This window comes from Cetorhinus maximus, chromosome 10, assembly GCF_964194155.1.
Source record: "Cetorhinus maximus chromosome 10, sCetMax3.hap1.1, whole genome shotgun sequence".
NCBI classification, from domain to species: Eukaryota; Metazoa; Chordata; class Chondrichthyes; order Lamniformes; family Cetorhinidae; genus Cetorhinus; species Cetorhinus maximus.
Window position 1 is genome coordinate 136126622 of NC_135888.1, and position 27321 is coordinate 136153942.

At 42.0% G+C, this 27321-nt stretch overlaps 1 protein-coding gene across 1 annotated transcript in view; it reads left to right on the top strand.

The window, feature by feature from the left end:
• The window catches only part of LOC144685381 (uncharacterized), a 70725-nt gene that overhangs the window by 3569 nt on the left and 39835 nt on the right, over positions 1–27321 (top strand). Inside the window, exons 3-5 of the mRNA XM_078549777.1 lie at positions 301–2845; positions 14944–15002; positions 21375–21604. Of these exons, the coding sequence (XP_078405903.1) occupies positions 301–2845; positions 14944–15002; positions 21375–21604 (2834 nt within the window). The remainder of the gene's footprint in view (positions 1–300; positions 2846–14943; positions 15003–21374; positions 21605–27321) is intronic.

The window sequence follows — 27321 nt, forward strand, 5'->3', positions numbered from 1 at the left end:
CTGTTCTAGCTTTAAGTAATGTTTAGAGCAGTGATTGGTTGAATGTGAACATGCCTACGTTCACCAATCAGAAGCTAGAATTTGCCCGGAGATCCTCTTTCCCTCCCCATCCACCATCAACGTAAGATCAGCCACAGTGTAAAAAATGGACAGCAAGCTGCGGATCGCTATATTACTATTTGTACGTGCATCTATGGATGATTTTAGAAACTATAAGAACATTTGTCACAAATAACGGCAGGATGTTCAAATAGTACAGGTATTTTGCAAATTATAGGTCTCTTAAAATGATATATAAAGCAGTTTATTGAGGCGAATTGGCGAACGGAGCGGTGCTGCGCTGAAGCATTTGAAATGTTTTTCGCTGGAAATGGGATGTTATAAAATATATTACTTGGTAAAATGGCAACTGTTGTACAGTGTATTCCCCTTTTGGGTGCTGGTATCGGGACAGATTCGCTACTCCATTCCTGAAGAGCTACGACTGGGCGCCTTTGTTGGGAATATCGCAGGCGATTTGGGTTTAGACGTGAAAGAGCTCTCGGCTCGGAATTTTCGAATTGTGCCTGGTCCCAGAAAAAGCTATTTGGATGTCAGTTTAGACAATGGGATTTTGTTTGTGAAGGAGAAAATTGACAGAGAGCAGCTCTGTGGGTCGAGCCCCACTTGCCTATTGTCTTTAGAGGCTGTGATCGAAAATCCTTTGAATGTCTACCGAGTGGAAGTGGAGGTCTTGGATGTAAACGACAACGTTCCCCATTTCCCAAAGAGCCAAATCCGCCTTGAAATCTCTGAAGTGGCGGCACCGGGCGCGCGCTTCCCCCTCGAGTGCGCGCAAGACCCGGACGTTGGAACCAACTCCCTGCAAAGCTATCGGCTGGTGGGAAACCAGTACTTCGCACTCGACATTGAGAGCCGCAGCGGAGACGAGAAGCTGCCAGTGTTAATGCTTGAAAGGCCACTGGACCGAGAGAAAGAGTCAACCCACAGGTTAGAGTTAATTGCCAAGGATGGCGGGGTCCCTCCAAGGTCCAGCACTGCTCAAATAATAATCGTGGTACAGGATGCCAATGACAACTCTCCTGTGTTCTCCCAGTCGGGTTATAGGGTCAGCCTGAATGAAAACGTGCCCAAAGGAACATTGGTGATTGAACTTAATGCAACTGACTTGGATGATGGTGCTAATGGTGAGATAGAATATTCTTTTACCAGTCATACCTCCGCTACAGTGCGTCAACTGTTTGGTCTGGATTCCAAAACTGGGGAAATCAGAGTGAAAGGGAATTTGGACTATGAGGAAAACAGTGCTTTTGATATCAACGTTCAAGCAATAGATAAGGGGCCTTATGCAGCTCCTACATACTGTCATGTACACGTGGACATTACTGATGCGAATGATAACTCACCTGAGGTGATAGTGACTTCTCTGTTCAGTCCAGTTCGTGAAGACGCTGTGCCCGGGACTGTGGTAGCTCTGATTAGCACCACAGACGAAGACTCAGGAGAAAATGGTCAAGTTCATTGCCAAATCCCAAATGACCTTCCCTTTGAATTAAGTTCTCCCTTAAAGAACTATTACAAATTGCTAACCCAGGAACAACTGGACCGTGAAAATACCTCCAAGTACGACATCGCTATTCTCTGTAGTGATTCAGGATCGACTCCTCTCACTTCCAAGAAAACGGTGCAGGTGGAGATCTCAGACGTGAATGACAACGCGCCACGTTTCAAACAGTCTGCCTACACAGCCTATGTGATGGAGAATAACATTATCGGAGCCTCTATCTTTTCGGTGACAGCGTCTGACCCGGATTTTAACGAGAACGCTCGAATATCTTATTCCATTCCGAGGGAGCTGATCCAGGATGAGTCCGTGGCCAGCTACGTGTATATTAATGCAGAGGATGGAATCCTGTTTTCTCAGAGAACTTTTGATTACGAGGAACTCAAAGACTTTCAGCTCCGGGTTCAGGCTCGGGACTCTGGAGTGCCACCACTCAGCAGCAATGTTTCGGTGGTGGTTGTTATCCTTGACCAGAACGACAATGCTCCGGTGATCCTGCATCCGCTACCTGAGTATGGGTCAACAGTAACAGAGACAATGTCCCGCTTTGCAGAACCTGGTTACCTGGTTACCAAGGTGTCTGCCATCGATGCTGACTCCGGCCAGAATGCTCGCCTCTCTTACCAGATTACCCAGGCTACTGACCCAGGGCTTTTCACAATTTCGCCGGACACAGGCGAAATCTGGACAGTGCGTGGTATTGGGGACAAAGATGCAACGAAGCAAAGGTTAACAATCGTAGTCAAAGACAACGGAACACCACCGCTTTCAGCGTCCATGACTATCAGTTTATCGGTGTTCGATGGGGACACACAGCTGCTTTCTGACGTTAGCAATTTGACTAAAGATCCTGGATTTACTTCCGATTTGAGCTTTTACCTGGTGATATCCTTAGGGATAATTTCGTCCATTTTCCTGGTAGTTTTAATCGCCCTGGCTGTGAAAGTGCATCAAAGCAGAACTGGGTTTGGTGTTTACAGTTGTGGCTTGGACGCCTGTTTCTGTTGTGAATCAAGAAATTCGTTCAATGGGACCCAAAAAGCCAGCAGAAACATTCAGATACCTCCGAATTATGTGGAGGTATTCGGAGGCGATCCACTTTCGCAGAGTTTCCGCTACGAGACATATTCAACTTTGGGTTCGACTAAGCGAGACTCCGCCTTTCCCAACACGTGCGGTTCATCTGTATTGAAATATAACGTCAGGGGTGAAAATATTGAGAAGGAAAAAAATCCACACACGTCACCTTCTGCAAATTATAGAAACCCTGTAAACAGTGAGGTGAGGTGTTATTTCAAAAGGGCAAAATAAATACCTCACAAGTTTGGTTTGGTTGCTCTTAAATCCACGGGAGAAGTCCGACGGATAGCTAACTATTTCCGTGTAGTAACGTGAAGTTGAAGGTGATGCTAAACGTTACAATCTGAGTACCTTATGTTATTTACTTGTACTTTCTGAACTAGCAATATATCGTTTAGTGGCACCTCCTCGAGGGGGAGGGGACGCTCAGCTTTATTTACCATTAATACATAATGATCGTTCCCAATTGGAAAAATATACAAAATATTATTCTAATGTGTAACACAGAAAATGTTATATGATAAACAAATACATCTACCAATGAGGAATTTTGAAAAAAAATCAGCAAAATACTATCACCTTATTAGCATTACTCCAATTGCTGAATTCAAATTTGACCTAGGAAAAGTTGTAAAAATCACATTTCTTAATGTTATTTTTTGTTGAGGAAGAGCCAACATCTGAAATAAAAACAGAAAATGCAGATCATGCACCATCTGTGAAGAGAGAAACAGAGTTAATGTTTCAGGTCAACGGCCTTTCATCTGAACTGGGAAAAGTTAGAAATGTAATAGGTCTTGAGCAAGAGATGGTTGGGACAAGGTTAAATGAAGTTTTGTCATAGGGTCTTTTTATTCCTTCACGGGATGTGAGCTTCGCTGGCTGGGCCAGCATTTATTGCCCATCCCTACTCTCCCTTGAGAAGGTGGTGGTGAGCTTCCTTCTCCAACTGCTACAGTCCATGTGGTGTAGGTACACCCACAGTGCTGTTAGGGAGGGAGTTCCATGATTTTGACCCAGTGACAGTGAAGGAATGGCAATATATTTCCAAGTCAGGGTGGTGAGTGGCTTTGAGGGGAACTTGCAGGTGGTGGTGTTCCTATCTATCTGCTGCCTTTGTCCTTCTAGATGGTACAGTCATGGGTTCGGAAGGTGCTGTCGAAGGAGACTTGATGAATTCCTGCAGTGCTTCTTGTAGATGGTACACATTGCTGCTACTGTGCATTGGTGGTGGAGGGAGTGAATGTTTGTGGATGTGGCACCAATCAAGTGGGCTGCTTTGTCTTGGATGGTGTCAACCTTCTTGAGTGTTGTGGGAGCTGCCCTCATCCAGGCAAGTGGTTTAGTCCAGGGGGCTGTAAAGTGTCTAATTTAAAGATGAGGTGCTGTATTCACTGCTCACAACGTGGTCAACTCTCAGATTGGGTGACTGCTTTGTGGATCACCTCCGTGTTTCTAGTGGCCTTTCACTTTAATTCACCACCTTACTCTTACGCTGACATCTCTGTCCTCAGCCTGCTGCACTGTCCCAGTGAAATTCAATGTAAGCTTGAGGAACAGCTCCTCAACTTTCATTTAGAAACTTTACATTGAGTTCAGCAACTTCAGACCATAACCTCAGCCCACATTTTATTTCCTTTTCTTTGCTTGCTTCAGCTTTTCTCTTACTTTTGCTTTCAGTCAGCAGCACACCTGCTCTAAGGACTTTTTTTGTTTCTTTGTTTCTTTTCTTGCCCCATCTCCATTCCTCTTGGCCCTGGAAAAACTTTATTCTTTGTCATTCAATCTTCATGTCCTTTACCCTATCACAGGTCTTCCTTTGCCCTTGTCCACCCACCCCTTGCCCAAAAACTAGTAAATTCCCTGTTCTGATGAAAGGTCATCAATCCAGAACGTTAACTCTGTTTCTCCCTCCACAGATGCTGCCTGACCTGCTGAGTATTTCCAGAATTTTATGTTTTTGTATCACTTATGTCTGGTTCAGAAGTCAGATTATCAAAAATGAATACAAGAATAAGACAAGTGAAGCTTTCATATTCGGCATAGGGTTGAAATAGATCGATTGGGGATTCTGGCTAAAATCACTAGCTAGTAAATTTGCCTACGTGACGACATGTGTTCTGCAAGGAATATAGAGATAGATGGTCCTTAAGTTCCCCTACCTGAGGCTTCTCTTGAAAATATTTTCGCTGGGACAATCAGATTTCTAAAATAATGGATCAGCGATGCTGGCTAAAATTTTGATTGCACAGCAATAAATGTTCAACTTCTAAGGCTGCCAGCTTTAAGAAATGCTGCCTATTGTGATTGGCTAAAGACGAATGTCGCTCCATTCGCCAATCAGAAGCTGAATGGCCACTGGAGATCCCGACTGCCCCCTTCCCTTCCTATTCGCCATCACATAGGATCAGCTACAGTGTGAAATTGGGTAGCGAGCCGTGTGACATTATGTCAGGTTTTGTATGTCTAACTATCAGTGATTTTAGAAGAATTGAGGATATTTATCAGAAATTATCTCGGAGATTTATCACAACTACAGGTATTATGGTACAATGTAGCTCTTAATTTTAGATTTTGAAAAAAATGATACGCAATTATTTTATTCCAGTGAATAATTGGGTAGCGCTGTGACGTGCCGAAGGAATTGAAATGCTTTGTGCTGGAAATGGGATTTTATAAAATATATTGGCTGTTAAAATGGCAACTATTGTGTTTAGTGCTCTCCTCCTGGATTGTGGTTTCTGGTCAGATTCGGTACTCGATTCCTGAGGAACTGCAGCGGGGCGCCTTTGTTGGGAATATCGCGGCCGATTTGGGTTTAGATGTAAACCAACTCTCGAGCCGGAATTTTCGGATCGTGTCGGGTCCCAGGAAACAGTATTTCGACGTAAACTTAGACAGCGGGATTTTACTTGTAAAGGAGACCATTGACAGGGAACAGCTCTGTGGATCGAGCCTCGGTTGCTCTTTGACCCTGGAGGCTGTGATTGACGAGCCACTGAATGTCTATCATGTCGAGGTGGAGATTCTGGACATAAACGACAACGCTCCCCATTTCCCAAAGGAGCAGTTCCGTTTGGAAATATCCGAGTTGGCGGTGCCCGGATTCCGCTTCCCACTCGAGTCTGCGCACGATCCAGATGTAGGCACCAACTCCTTGCAAACCTACCAATTAGCTCCGAACCAATATTTTAAGCTGGATGTACAATCTCGCAGTGAGGACGGTAAACTCCCAGTTTTAGTGATGGGGAAGCCTCTTGACAGAGAACAGCAGCCCACACTGCAGTTACTGCTCACGGCCACCGACGGGGGCAATCCAGAGAGGTCTGGCACTGCCCAGATTGTCATCCATGCACTGGATGCCAACGACAACATCCCTACCTTTAGCCAGTCCCTTTACAGGGTCAGTTTGTTAGAAAACGTGCCCATAGGAACGTTGGTGATCCAAGTGAACGCCACTGACCCGGACGAAGGCTCCAATGGGGAAATCGTTTACTCTTTTGGTAGCCACGCTCCTGTCAAAGTGCGGGAACTGTTCAGTGTGGACCCTAAAACGGGAGACATCAGTGTTAAAGGACATCTGGATTATGAAACAGCAAAGAAGTTGGAGATTAGTGTGCAAGCTGTCGATAAGGGTTCCGTTTCTGTGCCTGTGCATTGCGATGTGCTGGTGGACATCGTTGATGTGAATGATAATGCGCCGGAGGTAACAGTGACCTCCTTGTCCAGCTCAGTTCCTGAAGATGCCCAGCCTGGGACTGTGATAGCTTTAATCGGTGTAACTGATTCAGATGTGGGAGGGAATGGGAACACTCACTGTCAGATCCCAAATAGCCTTCCTTTCAAATTAGATTCATCATTTAAAAATTACTATCGATTGGTCACCAAAGATCTACTAGATCGAGAAATGGTCTCTCAATATGACATCCCCATTACCTGCAGGGATGAAGGTTCGCCCGTGCTCACTTCCAACAAAACCATTCAGCTAAAGATCTCAGATATAAACGACAACCCCCCACGTTTCTCACAGACTTCATACACAGCCTATGTGACAGAGAACAATATCATCGGTAGTTCTGTCTACTCGGTGCCAGCTTTTGATGCTGATTTAAATCAGAACTCCCGACTGTCCTATTCTATTCTAAGGACACAAGTCGGCGACCTGCCTGTAACTAATTATGTCTCCATTAATTCAGACACTGGCATAATATCTGCTGAGCGCTCTTTTGACTATGAAGAGTTAAAGAAGTTTCAGGTCCAGGTCCGAGCCGTGGACGCTGGGGTTCCACAGCTGAGCAGTGAAGTGTCCGTGGATGTGGTCATCCTTGATCAGAATGACAATGCCCCAGTCATCATATCCGCAAGGCCGGAGGATGGTTCGGCATCAGTAGAGACAGTATCTAGATTAGCAGAGCCGGGTTACCTGGTGACCAAGGTGTCAGCTATTGATGCTGATTCGGGCCCGAATTCAAGACTTTCTTATCAATTGGTCCAGGCCTCTGACCCTGGCCTTTTTACTATTTCTCCAGACACTGGAGAGGTCTGGACCATCCGTCGCATTGTGGACAAGGATGCAGCTAAACAGCACTTGGTTATCCGGGTAAAAGACAATGGGATCCCACAGCTTAGCGCAACAATGAACATCATCTTATCACTGGCGGACAGTGATGCCGACATTCTCTCTGAAGTGAACAGCCTGACAGGAGATCTCGGATTCCCTTCCGATGTAAGCCTATACTTGGTCATCGCTTTGGGAGCAACCTCGTCCATTTTTCTGGTGGCTTTGGTCATCCTCGCTGTAAAGATCCACAGAAGTAGGAACGTGTTGAACCGCCACAGCTGCTCTCTGGATACATGCTTCTGCTTGGGATCAACACATTCTCTTAACGGAGTTCAAAAAGCCAGTGTCAACCTTCATATCCCCCCGAATTACGGTGAAGTGTTTGGCCGGGACCCACTGCCTCAGAACTTTCGTTACGAGGTATGTTCTACATCGGATAGAGACACAAGCGGCAACACATGTCCCTGGATTCAAAGTCCAACTGTGACGGGCAACCGCATTAATGTGACCAAAAGATATGTTCAGAGTTCAAATGTTGTAAATAATAGAGCCAATTAATTCAATGAGGTGAGATACACCGTACAAAGAAACCTGGTGATTCTCAAGAGCCGCCGTTTGATTTGTGCATGTCTCTGATTCACTGTCAACAATTGACAGAATAATATCTATTTGTTGGTCTTCTGTGTGTGGCATAGTTAAAATATGCGCCCATCAACCACCCGGAAATGTTTCCTCGCTTCAATTTTGGCTGGTCTCCAAGTGCAAATTATATTGTATATTTAAATTGGCAAATGCGTAAACAGAATTGGCCGCCCTTTGTACAAGTTGTTTTATATCGGTGCGCACCCGCGCAATACTGATGGGTAGTGTTGCAAATGTTAGATTCATACGCTGGAAAGCCATATAAATTCAGTGGCGGGGCAGAAATTGTGGCCTGGGCTATATATGATGAACAATTTCAATATTCTGGGTGCTTAACGAAACAACGTGCGCTCGATGTCAGGAATATTTGGAAACAAAAACAGAAAATGCTGGAAAAATTCAGCAGGTCTAGCAGCATCTGTGGAGAGAGAAACAGAGTTAACGTTTCGAGCCCGTATGACTCTTCCTCAGAGTTAAAGGACACTTTAAACGTTAACCCTGTTTCTCTCTCCAGACCTGCTGAGTTTTTCCAGCATTTTCTGTTCTTGTTTCGGATTTCCAGCATCCGCTGTATTTTGCTTTTATCCTAATATTTTAGAAGCATTGGAGGGACATTGGGAATTCATACTCCCACCCAAGAGTACTAAATCATGTCAATCGCTTAAGGTTTTTTGTTTGTTTTTGGAGTATATTTTAATATGAAGGTTAAAATTGATTGAGCGAGTAAGGTTGTTCATGACACAAATCAGACGAGGAAGTTGTGTTTCTTTTGAAGAATACTGGACGATACAACCAATCTTCGTAATATAACCATGTTTAATTGGTTAGAAAGTCAAACGCAAAATACTGTGGGTACTGCGAACTGAAAGCAGAAAATGCTGAAAATACTCAGCAAGTCAGGGAGCATCAGGGAGAGAAAAACAGAGTTAATTTTTCAAATTGAAGGCCTTTCACCTGAACTCCCTTAGAATGTGTTGGGTGCACTTGCTTCAATTCTTCTACAAATTAATGGTGGATTTGGACTCCAATGCCCATGACAGTTTATAATATTTACAGGTCCCATTTTGTTAGCCAAGGAGTATCCTGAGATAAGTTCAGTGGAATATGGGGGGCTATCTTTGTCCCTTTTTTGGAATCCAATTCCTTGCAAATATATCAAATGTTCCAGGAGGACTGTGTCAGGGTAGTTTGGTTTGGACAGTTACATGCAGTATTGTTCCAAATGTCAGAAGAGATGGAGGTCAGCATAGACTGCTCACCTCTGACACCAAGAAATCCTATTTGGTGAACAGTTTAGAGGATTGGTTTCCATTTGTGAATTAAAAAGATAGAAACCCCTTCAGAAGCAGAACCTCTATTTATTCTAGGCCAACCTTGAAGTTCGATGAACAATGCACCCAACTGAAGAAGTGGATGTAAATGAAACATTATACTAGTTTTCCAAGAGATGAAGTACCCCTGAAACTGCTGAGTTTGCTGTTCTACTGCACCAGGAGCACATTTACATGAACAGAGTCCCAAGTGGATAACTGAGCACCATCCCAACCGTAAATACAACTGACTGAGATTCTGGCAAAACCAGCACAATGATTTCAACAAAACTCTTCTTGAAATTGTTATGTGCTGGTCAGCAAATCGATTTTGGGCTGTGGACTCGTTCACATTAGAATATCCTCCTCAATACTAACAAAAAAAAATGGATTGCTTTCTCCACTAATTTAATCAGCCTGCTGCAGATTTCAGATGTGAATGGCAATGTGGTACATTATAAAGAGCTTTTATATATTGCCTGTATGCTGAAAAATAATGTCAGCATTTATCTGCTCCATGATGTTTCCAGCAGAATATGTATTCGGCTGTTCTACTCCGTAGCTCCATATAGTGGAGGCACTTTTCCATACTCATGTCTCTTGGCAAAATCATACAATGGGAACTACCCAATTCTTGCCTTTGTGTATGAAAACATATATACAAGTTCAAGCCAAAGCCCAGGATACTAGAATCTCACCCTTTGCAGCAGTGTGAACACATGGGCTAATATGTGCTGCAAGGCATTGATACGCGTAGGATTTTATAATTTTGTTAGATGCCAAAAATTCGTATCTTCTCAGTTCCACAATGAGTCACCTTATTCTATTTCATGCCCTCAGATAGACTTGGGTGTTTTTTTTTCCCTTGGTGAATTAAACTTGGTGACTTTCTTTGTCCTTTGTTTGTTCTATTTTGCCATATACAAAATTTAAGTTAACTGTCTAATTTAGTTTCATTCAACTTAGCTCTTTATTGAATATATTTGCAAAGTGGGTGAATAACACTAAAATGTCAGAAGTAATATAAACGATAGCCAATAAATTGACCTCAAACATTCTAAATAAATTTAAATTTCACAGCAAGTTTGATTTGTATTAGAATAATTTATAAGCTGTTCCCCTTCACTCAGAAGATTGTTTTTGCTATTATATTGAAGCTCGTGTTGGAATCTCTACATCTGTACAGGATTTAGCTGATATAGATATAGTAAAAGTAAGTTCTTATAGTTAGAGAAAGGTTGTTCCTATGCTGTGGGTATCTGTTTAAAGCTAATGCCTTTGCAAAGGATCCAGATTACCAAGTTATATTTTCAGTTCTGCATTGTTTCGGGGTCCAGAGAAAATGGAGTAAGATGCTTGCAGACATGCATTAAGTTCCACTCACTGGTTAAATTTTAATGTTCAGAGAAAGCTGTCTGCCCATTTGGCCAAGTGTTCAGATTAAATCACAAAACATTAAGTTTGATTACTTTCCAGGCCACATTAGCAGTCACATAGAAGCTGATATAAAGCTTAAATGATGTGAGACAATCCCATGAAGAGGCACTCACAGTACATGCTTTAAGCTGCAATGATACTGCCAGTGTTCCATCAAAGTTTAAAAAGTGTTCAGGCAAACTGTTGATAAACTTTAATGTTACATTTTTAATAATTTGAGAAAACAAGCATTGTCACTGACTCTAGCTCAATATTAAACAGTAGCCACAGAAAGCATGCAATTTTCTTTGTATGCAAATTATGCATCAAACCTTCAGTATAACTTGGACCTTCTTGGCTGGACTACACATTATAATTGTTATTCACAGCTCAATTATGCTGTATGGTCTGTATCAATGCAAAGCCAAAATCATGCCAAATGAATGCAATCTGTATATCATCAAAAAGTGAAATAATGCAGTGGAGATTTGAGGAGATTTATAAGTGTAGGATCAGAACTCAGATGATCTGAACATTAGATTAATTATTCAATTTCATACAATTTAGTAGAAATTTTGTCATTAATTCACAAAAATGTTAAAAAGTTGCATCATTTTTGTTCTTTCACCATTCTGCAGAATGGTGTGATGCTAAAAAAGATTTTCCTATGAACTGAACAATATATAAAGAAATGGGTTCTCAAGCATGCAGAAAGTAATTACACTGAGTACTGGAATGATATATAAGCTAAATCATTAGAATTGGGTTGGTGATTAAAGAAAAACCTCAGGTGATATACTGCAAGAAGCTGTTCCTAAGCAATAGGTATGTTGGAGGGTCCAAAGTACACCAGTAAATCACAAATTTAGCATTTTAATAGATGCAGACTTTTTTCAATTTAATATTGGACATCACATGATGTGAAAATAGAAAATAGTTTTCATTTATTTAGAATGTGCTTTATTTCACATTGGTTGAGTGATGCTGGGTTTTGTTTCCTTGAGGTGATATACTAGATATAGTTAGTTCCCTGAACAATATTATCTATGTATTTATAAATCAATCATACTACATATTTTCTTTTTTTTACATTAGTGTAAATATGTAGAATAACTCTAATGTGAAGTTCCCTAAATAATGTTTATGGAGGATCATTGGCAACGCTTCTTGGAGATAGCCTCAGTGCACTTCTGTATTACAACTGTAGAAAAACTGTGCACTACTGCTCATTATCTGAATCTCTTACTTTACACTTTACAGAACCAAAGTGAGAATCCTTGGAAGGATTTAAGTGAGAATCCTTACAGGGACTCGCACTTCAATCGAACTTGATTTATGATCAGAGTTTAACATAGAGGGAAAAGCAGTTTTGGCTTCACACCTACATTAAACACGATGGGTCTCAGTGCACCATTTGGATACATATACACAGCATGCTTGCTGTGCCACCAAAGCTGGTGGTTTAACACCCAAGCTATAGATCTCAGGCTATAATGGAAGAATAACCTTCAGCACTAAGTGCGCAGTTGAATGAGGGAATGTCTGGTACATTGCGGTGTGATAACATCAATCAGTTGTTTATCACTTCCCACCTAATGCTGGAAGCTGCTCATGTTTAATCAGAGATCTGCAGTTTGGCATAAGCTGGGATATTTCTGGCTGCTAGCCAATTCCTCATCCGTTTGTCCTCACAATGGACAACCACTTTTGCAGAAGTGATTTTCTGCTTTGTTATTTTAGTTGTTTCTGATCATAGCTAGTATAAATTAATAAAATAGAATAAAGTTACAAATTGGCTCTGCAGAGCATCTGACTGCAATCAGAAATACAACCCTTTGGAGCTCTCTGATTTGGCTCTAAGTCCTGTTGTTCATTGAAACCCAGTTTGTGACATTCTCATAAAGATGTTATTCCAAAATAATTTACTCCATGATCAAAATACATTAAGTGGAAAATGCCCACGAAATCAGGGAACATATAGATGGGTTGGTGGAGTGGGCAGTAAAGTGGCAGATGGATTTTAACATAGAGAAGTGTGAAATCATACATTTAGGGGGGTCAAACAGTTACAGGGATTACAAAATAAATGGGAATATACTAAGAGGGGTCAATGAAGTGAGAGATCTTGGCGTACAAGTACACAGGTCCCTGAAGGCAGCAGTTCAAGTAGACAAGGTTGTAAAGAAGGCATATGGAATGCTCTCCTTCATTGGCAGAGGTATAGAATATAAAAGTAAGGATATAATGTTGGAATTGTATAAAACACTGGTGAGGCCACAACTGGAGTATTGTGTGCAGTTCTGGTCACCACATTACAGGAAGGATGTAATAGCTCTGGAGAGAGTGCAGAGGAGGTTTACAACAATGTTGCCAGGGTTAGAAAAGTGTAGCTATGAGGAGAGATTGGATAGGTTGGGGTTATTTTCCTTAGAACAAAGAAGGCTGAGAGGTGACTTGATTGAGGTGTACAAAATTATGAGGGGAATAGATAGAGTGGACAGGATAAAATTGTTTCCCTTGATGGAGAATTCTAGAACCAGGGGACATAGATTCAAGATAAGTGGCAGAAGGTGTAGGGGGGACATGAGGAAGAACTTTTTTATGCAGAGGGTAGTGGGTGTCTGGAATTCGCTGCCCAAGTTGGTGGTAGAAGCAGAAACTTTAAACTCTTTTAAAAAGTACCTGGATCTGCACTTAAAGTGCTGTAAGCTGCAGGGCTATGGGCCAGGTGCAGGAAGGTGGGATTAGAAAGGGCACCTGGGTGACCTTGGACTGGCATGGACAAGATGGGCTGAATCCTTCTGTGCTGTAACTTTTCTTTGGTTCTATATGAATTTTTAGAGGTATAAAACATAAAAGCTAAGAGACAATGATGAGCCTGTATAAAATTTTAAAAGTCTTCAGAGTACTTTGTACAGTAGTGGACTTGACACCTCAGGAAGAATCCTGAGACTTTGGAAAAGGTACAACACACATGACTCAGATTCTGTCAGCAAAGAGGTATTACAAAAAAGGATTGAAAGTGCAGGCTTTTTATTGGAACAATACTGATTATGGGTCAGCATATCAGAAATATGTAGAATTCTGAAAGAATAGGACAGGGTAGTTGGAGTGGTTGAGGAGTTAGGAATGATTTCAAGCCATTGGTTTAAGGCAAAAGATTTAGAACAGAGCCCAAGATAACTTTTTTTGCATGAAGATTTATGAGACCGTGGAATTAATTTCCAGGGTAAATGATTGAGGCAAAAACTATGTCAATCGATAATATTTTCTTATGGGTTTCAGGATGCTGACATCAGGGCTAAATGGGGTCCCAAGCCCACACCTACCAGCAGCCAGACTGGTGAAGCTATTTTCCAGAAGGCAACCTCCTAATTGGCTGTCTCTGCCCTTGTCATCTTATTAAGGAGGGCAGGCGGGTTCAGAAAGCTGCTGACCCAAATGCAGAGCCAGCAGCTACAGAGCCTTTGCAGAACCACGAAGTGAGGTGGGCACTGCTGAGGCAGGTGGGAGACCATGAGAGAGCCTCAAAATGGAGGCACTCATGAAGATATAAAGATAATTAAATATTTCAGAGGTGGGGAGGTGGCAGTTCCTTCAGGTTAGAGGGAAAATCCCTCGAGTTGGATCGTTGAAGCCATGGGTAGCCCTTCATGCCCACAGCCCCCTCTTTAGGGGATGGAGCCTCTGGCTCCCAACCCCACTCCAGACTTCCAGAAATAGGCTGCCTGCATGGAGTCTGTGACCTCCCCATGCAGCAGGATACTGTTCCACAACTGGCAAAATGCCAGCACTGCCACAATTCCCGTCTTAACTATTTAAATTGATTGCCTCCTCCATGCACCTGGCACGGATCTGTTTCCCAGGGCACATCTGCAAAGCTTCCCCAGCAGTAGGAGTGAACGGGGAACCATCTTGGCTTGACTCACCACAGTCCCACCCCATTCCCCCCATCCTACCTGCCACCACGCTCACCACCATGGAGCCGAGAAAATTCAGCCCAATATTCAAGAGCAGACTGAATTGATGAAGAGAGGAAAAAGGGTTTTAGTGATATGGGAACAGAGAGGGGTAAATGGGATTTGAACTATGTTTTCACATAGAAAGTAAATACTGCAATGAATTGATTGGGATAAATGGCCTCTTTCTATGCTGGAACTTCTATATACTTCTATCTTTATTTGAGGAGTATTTTTTAAATGTATTTTCATATATGCATTCGGGAAGTGCTTGGAACAGAAAGAACAGCCCTTTGAATTTCCTTCCTCTTTATTTGAGCTTTCTTCATGGGGTCAAAGTGGTAGATGACATTTAAAGCTTCAGTAGGATATCATGCAAATTAACCAGTGTCTTAATTTTTTTTTTTGTAGGTGAAACAACCAAATGCTGACTGGCGTTTCTCACAGACTCATAGAGCTGAATTAAACAGGTACTTGATAAGCTTTTTTTTTCATTTTCTGGCATTTGCTCTGTATACATTAGATTCAAAGTTAATGGTTGTGGATGTTGTACAGACATCGATCATTTATTTTTAATTTATTGGTTCATGGGATGTGAGTGTTGTTGGCTAAACGAGTGTTTTTTGCCCTACCCTAGTCACCCTTGAGAAGGTGTTGGTGAACCACCTTCTTGAACTGTTGCAGTGCATATGTTGTAGACACACCCACTGTGCTGTTCGAGAGGGAGTTCCAGGATTTTGACCCTAGCAACATTGAAGGAAATGGAAGGGAATGGACCACATCAAACACACTGCATAAATATGTCTCAGTATTTTGTAAACCTTAGTGATTTCTTCAGGACATTTGTCTGCTTTCGTAGAACATCAACAATTCACTCTTTCCTACCCCATTGCCCAATGGTGGAATGTGTAGAAACACTGTGCTCAGCCATTTAAACCTAAAAAAGCCCAGGGTCTGATTCCCTATTTGTGCTGAGTGGACTAGGGTAATAGTAGGGATACCACAATAGTTCTTAGAGACCCTGAACTAAATAGAAGAAAAGAGTAACACTTGTGATTTCTACCTAGTAGCTCCTGGTGGAAAGAGCATGTGTGAATGTCAGCTGTGGGCAGCATTGAGTGTGACTTTGAAGTTTTTGGTAGCTGAATAGTTTGTTGATGCTTGCTTTCTAGGTTTGCACATGAAGTAATGTACCAGGGAGGGGTAAAATTTTGGAAATGGTAAAAAAAAATGATTGTTTTCAAAAAACAGCTGAGGGGAGATTTAATTGAGGTGTATAAAATTATGATGAGCCTAAATGGAGTAGATAGGAAGGAGCCATTTCCATTAACAGAGAGGTCAATAACCCGGTGGAATTGATTTAAAGTAACTGATGGAGGATTGGAGAGGAGGTGAGGAGAAATCTTTTCACCCGGGAGAGCGATATGAATCTGAAACTGACTATGTGAAAGGGGGGGGGTAAAGGAGAAAAATTCCTTGGGAATGCACGGAAAGCATCTTAACCTACAGGGCTATGGATCAAAAGCTGGAAAGTGGAATTGGGTATTTGGTCTATCGTGCTTGTGACAGCTGCTTGAAAGAGCAAACAGAATAGTCTCACTTCCCTTCTCTTTGCTCATAGTATATTTTTATTTTTAAAGTATTCAGCCAATTCCCTTTTCAAAGTTGCTTTTGAATCTGTTTCGACCACCCATGCAGGCAGTGCATTCCAGGTCATTGCAAGCTACTGGACGAAATAATTCGCCTCCTCTGCTTCTTATGCCAATTATCCTAAAACTGTGTAGTCTGGTTACTGACCCTTCTGCCAATGGAAACAGTTTCTCCTTATTTACTGTATCAAAACTCTTCATAATTTTGTGCACCTCTTTTAAATTTTCCCTAACTTTCTCTGCTCCAATTAGAGTTTTCACTGATTCTCTAGTCTCCCCATGTAACTGAAGTCTCTCATCGCTAGTATTATTCTAAATCCCTTATTTGTGATCTTATTCAGGTACATGAGATAGCTCAGTGAATAGAAAAAAAGTATATGCCAAATATTACTTTAAATGAAGTTGCAAAAGCTGGACAAAGTAAAAACTAGTGTCAGGAAATTCTGGAACTGAAGTGTTTCATATGAAAAGTAATCAATGTATGGAATTCACCACCGATAGAACGGCAGAGGAGAAAACCTTGGAATTATTTAAAAAGTAAATGCAACACTCTGGTGGGGTTACAATGTAAGATCTCCCAAGATGGATAAAGAATTAAGGTGGGCTAAATAGTTTTCCTTATGAAAACTGCTTGCTCTAAAAACCTTAATCCTGTAATCCTGTTCATTAAGTGAAAGGAATTTAAACTAAATTAAAATTTAAATAGCACCAAGAGTAACAAAGTGGCATTTAAAAATAGGTTTCTTTTTATGATTTGTCAATGTGACTAAAAAACATTGTCATCGAGCAGAGTTGAACACCCGGCTTGTAAACAAGTTAAAGAAAATTTTGCAAGCTGTTACTCATATTATTTTGCAAAATTGTAGACTTGTACATCCTATAAGTCAGGTTAACCTATAGAAAGAAGTATGTACAGACATTGTTCCCAATCTGAACAGCTAATTCAGCACAGTGTTACTCGCTCTTCCAATTTCTCCATAGAAGTCTGAAATTTCTTCCCCCAATCTGAGCGTGCTTTCCATTATGTAGGGTTGCCTGAATGTTATCTTAAATGGTCTACGTAGTGTTTACAGTGGCTGCAGTTTAATTGCAATCCCCACTTTAAACTTAATTTTTCAATCGAATAAGATTACATGTTCTTTATTCCAATGTGAAAAATGTTCACTGGTAAAAAACAGATGTTTCCACTTACTTTGTACTTTAATAAAAACAGACTGTGAAGTAGCGGGGAAAAAAAAACAATTCCTGGACATAAAGGCACAGTGCTAAAGTGATATCTGTTCAACCAGCACATGCTTACAATTTAAAACTGTTTGATCTCTAAGCAGATGGCACAGATATTGCAAGGTACGATAAAATGGCATGAAAATACAGATATTAATCTTCATTGTATAAATACTTACTGTTGCTTTCATTACTCAACCTGTGTGGAATCTCCAAACAAGTTTAACAAAACATTCCAGAAATACACAATAAGCCTGTGGAGAAAAGATAGATTAATACTTTTTGTGTATGTGATGTTGACCAACATCCATGTATTTCCAGCATTTCCTGGAACTATTTTCAACATTCAGTCTTTCAATAATGAGTTTAGAGTCATAGTCATTGAGTCACAGTTATACAGCACAGAAACAGGCCCTTGGGCCCATCGTGTCCATGCCGGCCATCAAACACCTATCTATTCTAATTCATTTTCCAGCACTTAGCCCATAGCCCTATATGCTATGACATTTCAAATGCTCATCTAAATACTTCTTAAATGTTGTGAGGATTCCTGCCTCTACCACCCCTCAGGCAGTGTGCTCCAAGTTCCAACCACCTTCTGGGTGAAAACATTTTTCCGCAAATCCCTTCTAAACCTCCTGCCCCCCACCTTAAATCTATGCCCCTTGGTTATTGATACCTCCGCTAAGGGGGAAAGTTTCTTCCTATATACCCTATCTATGCCCCTCATAATTTTGTATAGCTCTATCAGGTCCCCCCTCACCTTCTCTGCTGTAAGGAAAACAACCCTAGCCTATCTAATTTCTCTTTATAGCTGAAATTCTCCAGCCCAGGCAACATCCTGGTGAATCCCCTCTGCACCCTCTCCAGTGCAGCTACATCCTTCCTATAGTGTGGGGACCAGAAGTGTACACAGTACTCCAGCTGTGGCCTAACTAGCGTTTTATACAGCTCCAACATAACCTCCCTGCTCTTGTATTCTATGCCTCGGCTAATAACGGCAAGTATCCCATATGCCTTCTTAACCACCTTATCTAACTGTGCTTCTGCCTTCAGGGATCTATGGACATATACACCAAGGTCCCTCTGAACCTCTGTACTACCTAGGATCCTACCATTCATTGTACATTCCCTTGCCGTGTTAGTCCTCCAAAAATTCATCACCTCACACTTCTCAGGATTAAATTCATTTGCCACTGCTCTGCCCATCTTACCAGCCCATCTATATCATCCTGTAATCTAAGGCTTTCCTCCTCACTATTTACGACACCACCAATTTTTGTGTTATCTGCGAATTTACTGATCATACCTCCTATATTCACATCTAAATCATTAATGTACACTACAAACAGCAAGAACCTCAGCATCAATCACTGTGGTACACCACTGATCACAGGCTTCCAATCGCAAAAACAACCTTTGACAATCACCCTCTGCTTCCTGTCACTAAGCCAATTTTGGATCCAATTTGCCAAATTGCCCTGGATCCCATGGGGTCTTACCTTCTTGAACATTCTCCCATGCAGGACCTTGTCAAAAGCCTTACTGAAGTCCATGTAGACTATATCAACTACACTACCCTCATCTACACAACTAGTCACCTCCTTGAAAAATTCAATAAAATTTGTTAGACATGATCTCCCCCTGACAAAGCCATGCTGACTATCCCTGATTAATCCCTGCCTCTCCAAGTGGAGATTAATCCTTTCCCTCAGAATTTTTTCCAATAGTTTGCCTACCACTGATGTTCGACTCTTAGGGCAGAATTTTTCCGTCGGTGAGCTGGGGGCGGGGCCCACTCGCCGACGCGGGATGACATTGGGAGGAACCCCCGATGTCATCCCGCCCCATTTAAATATTGAGGAAGGCGGGGGCACAGCGCGATCAGCTGTCCACCCGCTGACCTGTCAGTGGCCAATCGAGGCCATTGACAGGATAATTAAGGTAATTAAAGGCCCTGCCCGTCCAAGCTTAAGGCTGATGGGCAGGCCAGGAGCCCCAGCGGGCTTCTGATGATACATGAAACCTTATCCACCGGCGGGATGAGGTTTCATGTTGGTTTTAAAAAACTTTAATAAAGTTTCTGTGATACTTATTAACATGTCCCATCTTGTGTGACATTGTCACATGAGGGGGACATGTTAATTATTTTTTTTTTCTATTTTTAAACTTTCAAACACTTTCAACGCTCTCCCTGAGGCAGCACTTAGTCTCAGGGAGATGTGCGCACATGTGTGAAAGAGCACACTCTGGCAATTGGGGAATCCAGCCCCCCACCCGCACAGGGAGCGCCTAGCATTTCCCGTCGGGCGGCCCACTGGGCAGGCCTTAATTGGCCCGCCCACTTAAAATGGCGGCGGGGCCCATTTCGGCAGCGGCAATCAGCAGCCCGCCCGCCCATCAAGAGCAAAATTCTGCCCTTAGTTTCTTCAGTCAGTAAGTCTGGATACTTCAGGAATCATTTCAGGAATATTTTAATGCTGGCAACACTGAATGAATTATTCTATAAGCGGTACCATTTTCTGAGAAGATTTTTTGTTGACATTTACGATCTAGGTTCACACTTTGACTATTTACTCAAATCAGGGCAAGTCACCTTAGAAATGTGGAACCCGTTAAGTCCAACGCTGTCAGAAGAGTATATGGGGAGGAAGAGGAAGGGGGTAAATTCTGCTCCTTCCTCCCAATTTTCTCCACTTTTTTCCCCAAAAGTTTTCCCAAAAATTAATGCTGAGGTGCAGGGTCCAAAAACCCTCTGATTTTACCCAACTGACCATTTTCACATATGAAATTTCCAGTGTTCATTGAATCATAGAATTATTCAGGCCATCATGCCTTTGGCAGATCTTAAGAAGAGTTATTAATTAGTACTGCTCATCTGATCTTTCATTAATAGCCCCACAAATTTTTATTTTCAAATACATATCCAATTCCCTTTTTCTACCACCAATTCAAGCATACATTGCAAATCATTAAAACCTGCTGCGTAAAACTCATCTCCCCTTAATTTGGGTACTGACTCTGCAGGCATTGTAAACATTTTCTCCTTTTCTCTATCAAAACCCCTCATTACTTAGAGCATCTCTGTTAAATCTCCCCTTAACCTTCCCTGCTTTAAGGAAAACAGTTCCAGCTTCTCTAGGCTCTCTATGTAACTGAAGCCTCTCAGTTGTGGTATAATTCTGGTAAATGCTCTCTGCACTCTCTCCAAGGCCTTGACATCCTTCCAAAAATGTGGTGCCCAGACTGAGCACAATACTCCAGCTGAGGACCAGCCGGTGACTTAGGACAGTTTAGCATAAATTCCTTGCTTTTGGACTCTATTCCTGAAGTTAGAAAGCCCATGATCTCACATGCTTTTATTTAAGGGCATTATCAAATTGTCCTGCTTTCTGCTACCTCCAAATTTTAGTTTATTACAACCATTCTTAACTTTCCCGTCACCAAACTTTTGAGGCTGTCACTAGAATCTTTCCCCACCCTAAAAAAGAAAGCTTGCATTTATATAGTGCCGTTAATATAGTACAATACCCCAAAGGCTCTGCACAAGAACAACCTCAAACATAATACAATGTGCCACATGAAGAGATATCAGACACGTGAGCAGAAGCTTGGTAAAAGTGACAGTTTTCGGGAGCATCTTAAGGGAGGAGAGAGTGGATGAGAGGAGCGATCTGGAAAGGGAATTACAGCATTCAGGGCCAAGGCAGCTGAATTCACAGACACCTTGGACACAATGGTGAGGTATTGCAAAACCTGCACCTTCAGCAAATGAGCAAAGGGAATTTGGGGAATGGAAGAAACCTTGTGGGGGGGGAAAGATCCTTGATTTGAAAAGACAGTGTAAGCAGAATGCATGTTAGAGAGTGAAACTCCCAATTTAGGTCAGCTCAGACTCTGGATCACTCATCAGTGATTTTCATACATTCCTCAGCATGCCCAGTGACTGTGTCCCTATTGTTTCAGCAGTTCTCAATACCTGGAGGAGGAAGGAGTGCAGCGTGATATACAGCGCGAAGTCCAGCGAGAGGTGCAGTGTGATGTACAGCGTGAAGTGCCGCGTGACGTGCAGTGTGATGCATCCTGTAACATTCAGCGTGAGGTTCAGCATGACATGCAGTGTGACGTTCAGCATGTTGTCGAGAAAGACCCTGGCGGACCAAGGAAACCAATGTGTGCGAGGCCTGCAGCCATCCCTGGTCAGTGCTGGACAAATAGCAACATTCATGTTGGAGTCTAATGTTCAAAAATGTCAAAATTAACCTTCCTCAAGTGTTTTCCCTTTTACAGTCATGACAGAAAGGTATGCCTATTGCATGACTTGCTATGAGTGTGTACAGCATAAAGAAATGAGCAATTGGTCAAGCAGTGCTGGATTTAACAGGCTTGGAAATCATGCTGTGCAAATATTTGCATAAAAAACACATGGCCTAGTTCCATGAAATGCTTTTCCCCAGCTTCTTAACAGACATGCTATAGTAGTTAAAATAAACCATTAGCATTTCTGTTAACATAGACAAAGGAATATCATTCACTCATGCTTCAATAGCTGGATTTCAAGGCTCTCACTGTATAAAGAGAATTAGTACATGTGGCTTGTGAAGAAACCCCAGCAAATATAATTTGGGAAAAATAATGAAATTCGAGAACATCTGGCATGTGACATGCCTCAGTAAAAGAATAATTTTGCGACAAACCATTTTGATGTCAGGCCTCATAACCTAGGAGCAATCCAGGCACTAGCAAGTGCTGTGTGCAGAGCGCACACCAAACTATGGTGCATCTATCTGTTCGACTAGCCAAAGGTTCCATTGTCATTTTAGTATTATAGCCCACAAAATGGACGAGGAGAGTGGAATCACTGTGAACAATATTTGTAACAAAAGAGGTACTGTGATTTGTATGGAATTGCTGGGTATTACTTTAATGCATTTGTTAATCCATTCAACATCAACAGATTAACAAATGCATTACACATTTCACTGATGGCAATTCTACCACCAAAATACTGAAAATGTACAATATTAAAGAGCATCAGAAAAAGGAAGAAAGGCACCCTCCAACCAAAACACAGGATACACTCCGAGCCCTAGAATTAGTGAGATACTAAAGTACAAATGCTTAATGTCTTCATCTCAAATTTCTCTCTCTGCTCTTTTAGGGGAGGCAGTACAACGTCATTTACTTTAAATAGGTTATTGCCTTCACTGAAATGCTATTAAATATGTTAAACATTTGTGCACTGTTATCTCACTGAGGGGGCCTTTGTTTCCTTGAGCAAGTGGTTTGTTCCTACAAAGAATGAGCAGGATGTAAAGGTTTTTGGATTTGTGCCAAATGCACTTCCTCCTTGATAAATAAGAAGAGAATATAGATCTAAAGGAAAATCACTGTCTTCAGCTCGGTGAAGTTATACTCGGTCAATATTTTTCCAAATAAGGCAGTGATTAAATTCATCAATCTTTGTGTGCTATTTTTGGAAATAAATAAGAACACAATGAGTGCCAGAGTAAGTTAAGATTACAGGATCTTGCAAGCACAAAGCAGAAACACATGCTGCATTTCCACATCTGGGGACTGATCTAAATCTCAGATGGAACAATTTAGGGGCCGTTGTAAGGGAGTTCGCTCTCTGCAGTATAAACTATCAGTTTTCTCATTGAAATCCCTGTCAGACCTATGTCCCCTTGCCAGGAGTGAGCAGGGACATAAGCTGACATTGTTATCAATGTAAGCTTCTCTGTCTGAGGCATATGTCACATTGTTGGGCGAACTCAGTGCCTTCCGTTGTTGAATTAGAAGATCTTCATAAATTTTGCTTAAGAGCATGACTTTCAGAATCAGGAAAGGTTATTCGTTCTGTCTAGCAATGTCATTTTATAATCTCTGTACATTCATCCCAATCCAGCACATCTCTTTAATTTCCTGTGAGAAAAGAGCTACAGAAATATTCCCTAATTGCACAAAGGTTAAGAAGCAAATTGGATGCGAGGAGCATAGAAATCGGCAAGCTCGCTAAATCACTTGCAGCAGTGTCATAAAGAATGGAAAACAATTTATAGCAAACTTTACTTTAGAAATGAGTTTGTTTGTACTTTTTCCTTTTTATTTTTGGATAGAGATGCCATCAGTGAGCTATAGCAGTGTTCCCTAGTGTCTAGAATATAGGCTGAAAATGAGGCCATGTTGAGCTTCACACCACAATTATGCTTTTACGGAAGTCTGTGGTTCACTAAGTTATGTCCTGTTTAATAGTGGAAGCTGAGAGAGTATCATCTGCACAATATAATTGAAACCAGCCTAATTACTGGCATTAATCCAAACCCTATATGGCTTCCTTCCTTGAGTTGATAGACTCATGATGAAAGGCTGAACTAACATGGGTCTAGCAAAAAGGGTCCCACATTCAACTGAACTTGATTAAAACTCAGAGTACCAGTGCATTACATGATGCAGCATTAATACCCTGTGCTGCAGGATGTTGGTATATACTGTGCACTACAGTATGTTGTTTTATGAATTTGTGCCTATATCTCCCCACTGATGATGACATCAATGCCAGTTGTGCCACAGTGGAAAGGGTGCGATAGAGGCTGAAGGTCACACCCACAGAGAGTTGAACAAAGGGATGGGATCCTGGTGGTAGAGTCACTGAGGGTTCTCAAGCATCATTTAATGGGCAGCTTAAAAGCAGCAGTGCTGGAGGCCAGGGAGTAAGTTACCTGAGGTGTTGGTTATGAGTGACGTTGTCGTTGTCATCACTGTCTTTGTGTTCATCCTGCGTACTCGAAGATGACCAATACCTAGAATTCATTGAGTTAAGTTTCAGGTGTGATGTGCTCAAAGTTGACTGATCAGTCTGACTGAGCACAAAACTATCTGTTACATGTTGTACAGATATGTATTGTTGGTGTGGAAGAGGTGCTTGTGACTCAGGCTTCCTGTTGGCCAGTGCAATGCTGCTCTGTTCATAGGAGGTGGCGTCTTTGCTGATAGGACCATATCATATAGAGTGATCCCGTGTCCCATGTCTCAGGGACAATGTTGAAATTGTTTAACTGGGAACTTCAGGTTGTCCTTAAAGTGCTTTTTCTGGCCTCCATGTAAACATTTCCTTCAATTAGCTTGGCATAGATGAGCACTTTTGCCAAACACTCATCCAGCATTCTGGCAACATGTCCTTTCCATCTTACCTGAGTTCTTCTTAGCAGGCTGTCGGTCAGGGAGAGAATTTCAGTCTTAGGAACCTTGGACATATGACACGCATGGTCAGTGTCTAAGCCTTAAGCTGAGCCAAAACAGCATTGGGTATCTTTAATGCAGAACCGTCAGTGTAACTCAGATGTCAGGTAGACCACAGGAAAGGCAATGTGCAATTTGGTGACAGGAACTCTTCACATATGGACAAGCAGGCAAGTGCAGAACTCCATGCTGGTGTAAAGCAACATGGGAGCTGGCAGATTAATTCAGGAATTGCAGCTCTGTGAGATATTCCACACGCACTGTGTTGGAGATTGATATCTGTAACATAACCTATCTCTCAGCATGCATTGACATCACAGCATCAGTTCTGCTGCAAAGCGCTTTCGCTTAGCAACAACACTGTGACTATAGTAGAAGTGCACTGTCAGTTCAGAGTCAGTAACTGATCTGACAGTGGAGCAGTAGGGCCTACTCCTGCTCCTAATTTTCTTGTGTTCGTAGCAAAGGAGTCATGGGTCATGGGGGGGTGCAGACAGGAAAGTGGAGTTGAAGCCACAATCAGATCAGCCACAATCCTATCAAATGTGAGGGGCCAAATGGCCTACTCCCACTCCTAATTCTTGTGTTCTTTTTTTCTTATGCTGTTCAGCACAGCAAGATTCCCTGGATCATGAAGTTTGTTCTGCTACATTTTGGCTCCTCTTCGGGTCTTGACGCACGATTTACATCCCACAGGGAGGATTTTAAATCAGGGTGCGGTGAGCAAAGATGGAGTGAGGCTTGGTCCATTTCAAGGCCCCAGCCTCATTTCCATGTTGCCGGCAACCTGCCGTGGCTCACTGGTTATGGGAGGTTGACCGGCTCCAAAGCTGAGCAACCTGACAGTCGGAACCTAGGGTGCTGGGAGATGTAGCAGGTTGGGATAGCGATCTCATTTAGGCCAGCAATGCAACAGCTCCTCCAATCAAAGATAAAAGGTGGTATTTAACAGCCCCATTGCAGCAGGGATGGGGCCGTACAAGCAGCTTGTCATTCAAAATGCAATTGACTGGCTGGACTGTAAAATCCCAGCGGTGTAAAATTCCTCCCAAAATGTCATGGGCCCGATTTGTAAATAAGTAATTTTAAAGCCGTTCCTTTAAGAACCATTGATTAGTCCATTCAATATCTGGGACAAATGAGAGGAGAGGGTGCTACACTCAAAACCCATTTGTTTGTACATCAAAATTGCAGTTTGTGTTTTATGTACATGACAAGAACCCAACTTGCATGTTACAGTGGCTTTCTGTCTAAAACAGGCTACCTCGCCAGCTGCCCATCCCAGGACTCTCCCTTTATTCATTTTGTGTCTCCCTCTCCCATCCCTAGTTATAAACACACCCATCTTTCTAAGACCAGCTATCTGACCTGCACACATCTCACTGGATTCTGTCCCAGAGAAGCTCCAACCAGTTAGCCACCCCGTCAATTGCTGTGACATTTTTTTGCTTGGTTTTGGGTTTTATTTTATTTCCACAAACAAACACAAAGCAAAATTGCAACAAAACTCACAGAAGATGAAAGATCTGCTGCAGAGAATAAATCCTGCACAAGTGTTACAATATCTCATAAAAACTGCAAATTTATAACAAGACTGCGTTGTTTTCATGTATAATTAGGCAGGTACTATATTCTCCTCTACCTCACATTTTAAACAGCCTGTATACCAATTGTATTTGAGAATCGGGAATCTGTGAGAATGGTCGGAACCATCTCTAGCAGCTTCGGGGAGCTAAGCGATGGATGTTTTCCATCATCTCTGAGTGGGGGATGGGTGAGGTTGCAGATGCAGTGTACAAATGTTCAGACATGCTGCAAAATGCTAAACCAATCTGTCAGCGTTTCAGGATCATATCAGAAGGTATTTTTGAAATCACTCAAGTTCTCTTGTAATGTAACACGTGGCAATGGCAGAGTTTCAGATTTTAAACTAAATAACCTCCAGTAAAATCACTGGTCTCTTAACGTGAGCTTTTAAGCCCATGGTGTTGAATGCAATTTTATGTCGAACATGTTTTGGCGTCATATGGGGATGAGCTTCTCCTTGAGAAGAATTAAGTTAATTAATTTTATACATTATGTTCAACCCTCGGTACTTTTGATTGAAAGGGACATTTTGTCTGCCTTAGCTGTCGTCATTGTGCTGATTCTGAATTTAATTTGCTTTATTAGCTACAACCTCTTTATAGCCCTCATGTCTATGTCACTGACAGTCGTCCTTTCCACAGACATTACTGAAGCGTCACTAGGGAGAAGGAGAACAGAGGTGGTTCATGCATGGTTTAGGCTTGAGTTTTTTTTAAAATATCAACCGTGGTTCAGTAGTTAGCACTCACACCGCCGAGCCAGCAGATTATAGATTCAAGTCCCACTTCAGAGGCTTAATCACATAATCCGGGCTGATACTTTGTGCAGTGTTGAGAGAGCGAGATGCCATATTTCATGTGAGACATTAAACTGAGGCTCCGTGTGCTCCCTAGGGAACATAAAAGATCCATGGTACTTTTCAGAGAAGAGCAGGGGAGTTTCCTCCAGTGTCCAGCTCAATATTTATTGCTTAATAAACATCACTAAAGATTATCTGCATTTAAAGAGATGGACAGATTATCTGGTCATTGTTGTTTGTGGGACCTTGTTGTGTATAAATTGACTGCCAAATTTCCCGACAGGTATC